The 8,335-nt window shown below is 54.9% G+C and overlaps 1 protein-coding gene across 1 annotated transcript; it reads left to right on the plus strand.

The window, feature by feature from the left end:
* Positions 1-70: 70 nt before the first annotated feature.
* LOC145720006 (pro-cathepsin H) lies at positions 71-3,319 on the plus strand. Its single transcript, XM_081811639.1, has 4 exons — positions 71-921; positions 1,200-1,306; positions 2,100-2,225; positions 2,904-3,319. Exons 2-4 carry the CDS (start codon positions 1,215-1,217, stop codon positions 2,977-2,979), a joined length of 294 nt encoding a protein of 97 aa, XP_081667765.1. The 5' UTR covers positions 71-921; positions 1,200-1,214; the 3' UTR covers positions 2,980-3,319.
* The last annotated feature ends 5,016 nt before the right edge of the window (positions 3,320-8,335 follow it).

An 8,335-nucleotide genomic window follows, 5' to 3' on the forward strand; every position in this document is an offset into this window, starting at 1 on the left:
ACCAGGGCGCCGGCCTCCGCCGCCCTTCCCGCCCGTCAGCACCGGCCATGCGGTCACTCTCACGCTGACCACGCTCTCCAGCACCTGCACCCGCTCTGCCCCGGGCCTGCTGCCGCCTCACCCCGGCCCGTCCACGGCCCTGTCTTTGCCCCCAAACCTGTGGCTCCACCAGCGTTTCCCCTCACTGATGACCAACACCAGCCCTCCCAAAACCTGCTGGCCCCTGGCGGGCTGACCACCCCAGACCCTCACTTGAGTTCCGCCTGCCAGCCATCGGAGGCCCCACACCGCTCCTGCGGTCCGTCCATGACCCTGTCTCCTTCGTCCAGCTCTCCCGGGGCCGCCAGGTGGTCTCCCAGACCTCGCTCTGACCACTCACCTGCCTTGTGTGGCCCCTCGTAAACCTGGGGCTCCGGCCCAGCTGCTGGCTCGCTCCCAAACACCACGCTGTGCCTCCCGCCGTCCCCACCTTCTGTCCTGTCTCGGGAGTGCGCGCTCTTTCCTCCGTGTGACCTCCGCCGGGCCTGCCTTGTGTCTGCGAACCTGTGCGCACCGGGACTGGCACTCCCCGCCCCCGCCAGGCAGGCTCCTGCCCACCTGCGGTTCTCGCCGGGTACCCCAGGCTCCGCGAGCCCACCTCCGCGGGAGGCAGTGCTGGGCCGGGTCGCCTCTGTGAGCTCCTTGAGGACAGGGATGCCTCTGACCCCCTCTCGAGTGACCCCATCGCCCGGGCCCTGCGCTCGGAGCTTCGGCTGCGCAGACGCCGGCAGGCGGCACGGGGGAGGCCTGAAGTCTCGGCCTGGGGCTGGGCCCCCCTGAGTCGAGCTCCACGCCCTCTGCTGCCCTGAACAGGACGGTGACTGCAAGTTCCAGCCCAGCAAGGCCATCGCTTTCGTGAAGGACGTGGCCAACATCACCATCGTGAGTGGCGAGCCTCCTCTCCGATGGGCAGGGTGTTCCCGCGGGGAGGCCAGCGTCCAGCACAGCCAGCTGGGCAGTGGGCGCAGCAGGCCGGCTCGTGGCACATCCCTGGGACTGCGAGGAGGGGCAGCGTGCCCCTCGGTGGCTGTTTGGTCCCACACAGCCTTCTCTTCCTTCCTTCCGGACACCCGCACCCCCTCGGGCGCCCATCCCTGCCTCGGGGCAAAGGGCCGTATTTGGGAAGGGGGGCAGGGAGGTGCCAGGCTGTGTGTCCACAGAATGACGAGGAGGCGATGGTAGAAGCCGTGGCCCTGCACAACCCCGTGAGCTTCGCCTTCGAGGTCACCGGGGACTTTATGATGTACAGGAAAGGTGTCTACTCCAGGTGAGCCGCGGTCCCCGCAGGGACAGGGGCCGGGCAGCGTCCCCGTGGCGGGCAGGGCTGGCCCTCCATACACCCCACGTTGACCCTGCGGCCGTCGGGGAGGGCAGACCCAGCCCGAGGGCAGCAGCGGCCTCCAGTTCCGAAAACCCCATTCCGAGTGGGAGGATGAAGGAGCTGCTCTCAGGATCCAGGGCTGGGGGCTTCCCCCCAAGCTGTTCTGGGACGGGCTCGCCTCACCCTTGCCCCCGGCCACTCACCTGCCCCGCATCGTGAGCAGGCCCGAGTCCCAGGGCCGTCCTGCCCTCTCAAGCCGTGGCCACGGAGATCTCAGATCCAGCACGTGTCCTCCCCGTCCCCGCGCTGCCCGAGACCCCGCCGCCCAGAAATGCACGCTCACCCGTGTGTCCTTGTGCAGCGGAGGCCAGGATCCACCTCCTGGGAGCGCTCCCTGGGTGCACCAGCCTCAGCCGTGCCAGCGGCCCCCACCCCCTCAGGGTCCGGGGTCAGCTGGGCTGGGGGACCCTGGGGATCTGGGCCCACTGCCCACCACAGCCACACTGAGGGGCCTTCCCAGGGACCCCCATCCCCACTGGGCTGACCCCCTCCTCGGGCTGCCTCCCCACCAGATGCAGCTTCCCGAGGACAGGGTCTGGCACCGAGGGAGCGGAGCGGATTCCCCGCGCTGGGAAACACTGCTTCGGAGCCTCAGAGGACCCTCCTCGGACGGGGCTGAGCCGTCCCGATGCATTCCTCCTTCCTGCGTGTTCAAACCTTTTATATTTTCCGTTTCCAGCACGTCTTGTCATAAAACTCCGGATAAAGTCAACCACGCGGTCCTGGCTGTTGGGTACGGAGAACAAAATGGGATACCCTACTGGATCGTGAAGAACTCTTGGGGTCCCCAGTGGGGGATGAACGGGTAAGCAGCATCCAGGTCCCATGTGCAGGGAGGGGCGTCATTGCTCAAGTCTGGGGGCCTGGGGGTCTCCTCCCTGTCAGGTACATGGCGTCTGAGCCGGGGCTGGTCAGCCGGGCCCCGGTGCAGGCCCGGGGGAGGAGCCTGAGGCTGAACCCCACACCCGAGATGCCCTCGTGCAACCCTCTCCTGTCCTGGGCCCCACATCCCGATGATTCTGTGTCGGGACCGTTGTCCCAGTAGGGTCTGTGGGCGGGACCCAGCCGGCGGCTGGGGGGGCGGGTCGGAGAGATCCAGGCCGCAAGCTTATTGCTGACCCTTCACAGCCTCTCCCAGGGGCAAGGGGCTGGGGACCAGGGGCCCCAGGTGCACACCCCGGAGGGGCTCCGTCGTGTCTGCTGTCAGACCCCGTTGTCCTCGGGGGGCCCATGACGATTCCGTCACGGAGCGAGGGCCTCGTGGGGGCTAAGGAGCCCCGGTAAATTGTGAGGACAGCGGGAGTGGACACAAGACGGCAGCCCGAGGGACGGAAGGGAAAGTTGTCCAGAGTCAGGTCGGCGGTTTCCTGGCGATAAGCCAGGCCCTCACCCCTGGAGTCAGACCTTGGGGAATGGTAGAACATTCCAGAAAGGGCAGTGGTGAGGAAGCCCCAGCCAGGCCTCGCTCACTCTGTCCGCCCAGGTACTTCCTCATCGAGCGCGGGAAGAACATGTGCGGCCTGGCAGCCTGCGCCTCCTACCCCATCCCCCTGGTGTGAGCGGGGGCTCCTCGGCGGCCCACCGGCGAGCAAGGGCAGAGCGGGCCGGTGGTGGAAGGCCTGCCCTGCAGGAAGGGGGGCCCTCGCCCCCGTGCCGGGCCTGGCGGCCGTGAGAAAGTGAGGAAGAAGAGTCCTCCCCGCCCGCCCCCGAGCAGCAGGCCTACCCGTGTCCTCCGAGGCGAGGGAGGCCACCAGCTGTGTGCCTTAAACATGCCTTGACTGACGCGAACCCAGACTCGAGAATGTTCTTTATTTCCCCCAGGGACTGCTTCCCATGTGTGGACAGCACCCACGACTGTCTTTTCTGTGATCTTTACCCAATAAACATGTGGTGAACTCCTCCCCGGGCCAGGCCTGTGTGTGTGCGGGGCCCTCCCGGGACACAGGCCTGGTCCACCCTGCAGGCTCCTGTCCCCTGGGGGAGGGGGGGCATCCAGGGGCTGCCTGGCTGGGAGGATGGTGTGGGCACAGGGGTCACTGTCCACCCCGCGGGACGCCCAGGAGGAGGAGCAGGCTGAAGTCGAGACCTTGGCGGGTTGTGCCCCAGGGGTGGGGGAGGAGGAAACGTGCCAGGCTTGGCAGAGTCGGGAGTCAGACCCGGGCATCAGCCTGGAAGCCTGGACTTGCCTATGTGGCCTCTGTCCCCACACACCGGCCCTCCTGCCAGGACCGCCCACCCCATCCTCACCAACCCCTCCCCTGAACATGCTCCTGCCGGCTCCGCACCATCCCTGCCCTCTTGAGAACTCCGGGTCTCCGTTCAGAAGGTGGCCACAGGATGGCTGCCACGTCCTGTGGCATCTGGGCTCCGGGAGCAGGGTCCACGGGCTGAGCTGGGGCTCTGCTCTTTGTCCTGCAGTTCACAGTTTCCCTTAAGGTGAAGGCTCTCGTGTCATTTGGGCCACCTGGACAGCTAAAGGCTTGAGAACGTTGGAAAAAAAAAAAAAATGTGGTTTTTGATAAGGTTCATTTAGAAAATAACTGTATGGTTTCCATCTGTTAGAAAATTCCAGTAACATGAGATGCTGCAACAACAAGACAAAGAGTTGTGAAACACAAGCAATTTTCCTTGATACAGTAGAGTCCTAGACCCACGGTCAGGGGTATTAAAGGTAGACATGTGACAGGCCCAATTCCAGCACTGTTGCTTAACATCAATCTGGAAGGTCTGGCCACTGCAATGAGGGAAAAAACCAAATGAATGTCTGCAGACGGTATGACAATGTGGCTTAAAAACATCCAAGAGAGTCTGAGTAAACACTCAGATCTAATAAACAGTTCAGAAAGTGGCTGGTTACCAGACACGGAAGACACAGAAAGTCAACAAAACCCAGAAGAAAAACACGTCCCATGACTGCAACAAAACTAGTGGCCAGAAGTCGCCATCAGAAAAATAACAGAAGTCTACACACTAAGAAAATGACACAATTATTAGAAGCAAAAGCAAGGCTTGACTACATTGAGCACCAAGCCATACTCTTGAGTGGGAAGATCAACACAAAGAAGTTGACTCTTGCCCAAAACAAAAACATGGGTTTGGTACATTTCCAAATAAAATGTCAATAAAATTGTTTGATACTTTCCTATTTGAGGGAAAACAAGGCCAAGATGGTTAAGAAGATTTTATAAATAAGTGATGGGAATGGCTGTGAGCGCTTGAAAGTGTACCCCATCTAAGAATATGTAGATCAATGACCCCGAGTCCACAAAATGAGAATTCAGGACATAAGTAGCAGGTGAACAAATTAATCTTTACTACTCCATAAAAGGTGCTAGGAAATTGGGCAACTATTTGGAACAACAATTTAACCTAAATCTTCACCCACACTTTTTAAAATAAACTTTAAATTTTGTAAACGTTTCAGATTTACAGAATTATTATGAAGACAGTATAGAGAGTTTCCATATATCTCACATCCAGTTCTCTCTTACTGTCTTGGTATGGAGTATGGTATATTTATCAAAATTAATGAACCAATATAGAACACTCTTATTAATCCTATTCTCATGAAGTTACTCATTTTTTTTGAAAAATATTCTGGAGGAGATTTCAGAGAAATACAAATTACCACAAGAAATCAAATAGTCACGGGGCGCCTGGGTGGCTCAGTCGGTTAAGCGACTGCCTTCGGCTCAGGTCATGATCCTGGAGTTCCTGGATCGAGTCCCGCATCGGGCTCCCTGCTCGGCAGGGAGTCTGCTTCTCCCTCTGACCCTCCCCCCTCTCATGTGCTCTCTCTCTCTCATTCACTCTGTCTCAAATAAATAAATAAATCTTTAAAAAAAAAAAAGAAATCAAATAGTCACTTCCAAATTTCCACACTCATTACAGACTGTGGGCTTGGGCGTGGCCACGAACTCTGGGTCTTGAGGCAGACGGCCCCCCAAGAACACGGGCTGTGTGCTGCCCTCAAACCCAGAGGTGATGATGGATCTCCTGTAAAAGGGGCCACCGAGGTCAATTCCCTGCCTTTCAGTGACCAAACACCTGCCAGCGTCAGCCATGTGCAGCTCCCCTGTTGTCCCAGGCACGGAGGGGAGGGGTGGCATGATGGCACGAGGATGCTCTCGGCGTCCTGCATGGGCATGAGTCCTGTGAAACAGGGAGAAGGGCCTGTCATTTTTCGGGTCACCATCACCCACTCCTCCATAACAGGCAGGGCGCCAGGCCCTGGAGGTCTGAGTTCATGGGACACCTCTTTGGCCCCAAGGAGCTCCCGCGCTGGAGGGAAAGACAACAAAGGAAGACGTAAAACCAACCAAACAAGACCAGTGAAAGTCCGAAAGTTCAAGACATTACAAGAAAAAACTCCAGAGCAATGGTCTTTATCTCTATAGATGCAAAGATCCTTAGTAACATACTGAATGCAAACCAAATCCAGCAACATATGAAAAGGATTCTGTATCATGAGCAAGTGGGGTTTATCCCAGCAATAAATGATTGGCTCACCATTTGGAAATCAATAAAATACACCATATCAATAAAGGACAAAAACTGCATAATCCTCTCTATAGACAGAAAAAGCATTTTTAAAAAATCCAATACCCTTTCATGACAAAGGCACTCAACAAACTCGTAATGGAAGGGAAACTTCCTCACCCTGACGGGGGCATCTAGGAAAAACCCACGGCTAACGTCACACTTCATAATGAAAGATGAACGCTTTCCCTCCTAAGATCAGACATAAGACAAGGATGTCTGTCCTCACCCCTCTCTTCCACCTTGTACGGGAGGTTCTAGCCAGAGCAGTTAGGCAAGAAAGAGATGTCACAGCACCAAATTGGAGAGGAGGAGGTAAAGTACCTCTATTTGCAATGACATGATCCTGTACGCAGAAAATCCTGAGCAGCACACACACACATCCCAAAAAAACTATTGCTGTCAGTCAGTGATTTTGGCAGTGTTTCAGGATATAAGATAAATATACAAAACCAACTGTATTTCTATACACCAGCAACAGACAACCCAAGTTACAATAGTATCGGCAAGAATAAAAAACAGGAAGAATTTAACAAAAGATGTGTAGGACTTATATGCTGGAAACTATAAAATGTTATCAAAAGAAATTAAGATCTAAATAAGTGGAACATCACCCCATGTTCGTGGGTTACAGTTAATATTGTAAAATGACAGTACTCCCAAATTGATCTACAAACACAATCACTCCTAGAACCCCAGCTGGCTTCTTTGCAGAAGTAGACAAGCTGGTCCCAGAACTCATATGGAAATCAGGGCCAGAGCAGCCAAAACAATCTTGAAAAGGAAGAACAAAGCTGGAGGACTCACGCTTCCCCCTCAAAACTCACTACAAAGCTACGGTGGTGAAGAGATGGTGGTGCAGACATAAGGGCAGACAAACAGATCGATGGGATGGAATTGAGAGTCTAGAGGGAATCCTTCATTTGTGGCTGATTTTCAACAAAGACACGAAGACAATTCAATGGGGAAAGAATCCTTTTTTTTTTAAGCAAATGGTCCTGGGACTGCTGGACGTCCACAAGCAGAAGAATGAAGTTGGACCCCTGACTCACACCATTTACAGGAATTAACTCAAAATGCATCACTGACCTAAATGTGGGAGCTAACACTATAAAACTCATAGAAGGGGCAAATCCTCAGGAGGCTGGATTTGGCAAGTTTCTTAGCTATGACACCAAACACACAAGTGACAGTGACAACAACCACAAAAAAATAAACTTTTGTGCTTTGAGCGCCTGGGTGGCTCAGTGGTTAAGCGTCTGCCTTCGGCCCAGGTCATGATCCCGGGGTCCTGGATCGAGCCCCGCGTCGGGCTCCCTGCTCCGTGGGGAGCCTGCTTCTCCCTCTGACCCTCCCCCAGCTCGTGCTATCCCTCTCTCTCTCAAATAAAAAAAGAAAATCTTAAAAAAAAAAAACAAAAAACTTTTGTGCTTCAAAGGACCCTGTGAAGAAAGTGAAAAGAGAACCCGCAGAATGAAAGAAAACATTTGCGGATCATAGTGATCTAGTATTCGGAACAGACAGAGAAATGCATTTCAACAGTAAAAACACAACTAATCCAATTTAAAACTGGACAAAAGATTTCAGTAGACATTCCTCCAAAGAAGATAAGCAAGTGGCCCACGAGCACACGGGACGGATGACCAACATCACCCGCCAACATCACCCGCCGTCCGGGAGATGCACACGGGTGCTAGGAGGGCTGTGGTCAGCGAGACGGGCAGCGTGAGAGCTGGTGAGGGTGTGCAGGGCTTGCGACTCTCACGCACCTGCTGGTGACCAAACGGTGCTGGAAGTCACTCTGAAACCAGCATGGCAGTTCCTTAAAAAGGTAAAAATTGTCTCACCATGTGACCCCGCAATTCCCCTCCTACGACAACTGAGAACGTGTCCACCCAGAAGTGTGCACACGCACAGAGTAGCATTGTTCATAACTGCCAAAATGTGGAAACAAGCCACGTGTCCACCTCCTCAAACACACAGATAAACGAAATGAGGTCTGTCTGGGCAACGGAATATTATTGGAAGTAAAGAGCACCAACACCTGCTACAACACGGTAAATTCTGGAAACACTGTGAGCCAAACACAAAAGACTACGTATTGTATATTCCATCCATGTGAAATGTCTAAAACAGGCAAATCCACGTAAATGGAAAGGAGACTGGCAGCTGCCAGGAGCTGGGGGGTGGGAGGGAGCGAGTGCTTATGGGTCCGGGCTTTCTTTTTTGGGGTCTTAAAAATGTTCTGGTAGGCGGAGCAAGATGGCGGAGGAGTAGGAGACCTGGCTTTGGTCTCCTCTCAGGAATTCAGGTGGATAGGGATCAAACCATTCTGAACACCTACAAACTCAACAGGAGATCGAAGAAAAGAATAGC

Source organism: Leptonychotes weddellii, unplaced genomic scaffold (genome assembly GCF_054177405.1).
Source record: "Leptonychotes weddellii isolate Sample4059 unplaced genomic scaffold, ASM5417740v2 HiC_scaffold_9057, whole genome shotgun sequence".
Taxonomy (NCBI): Eukaryota; Metazoa; Chordata; class Mammalia; order Carnivora; family Phocidae; genus Leptonychotes; species Leptonychotes weddellii.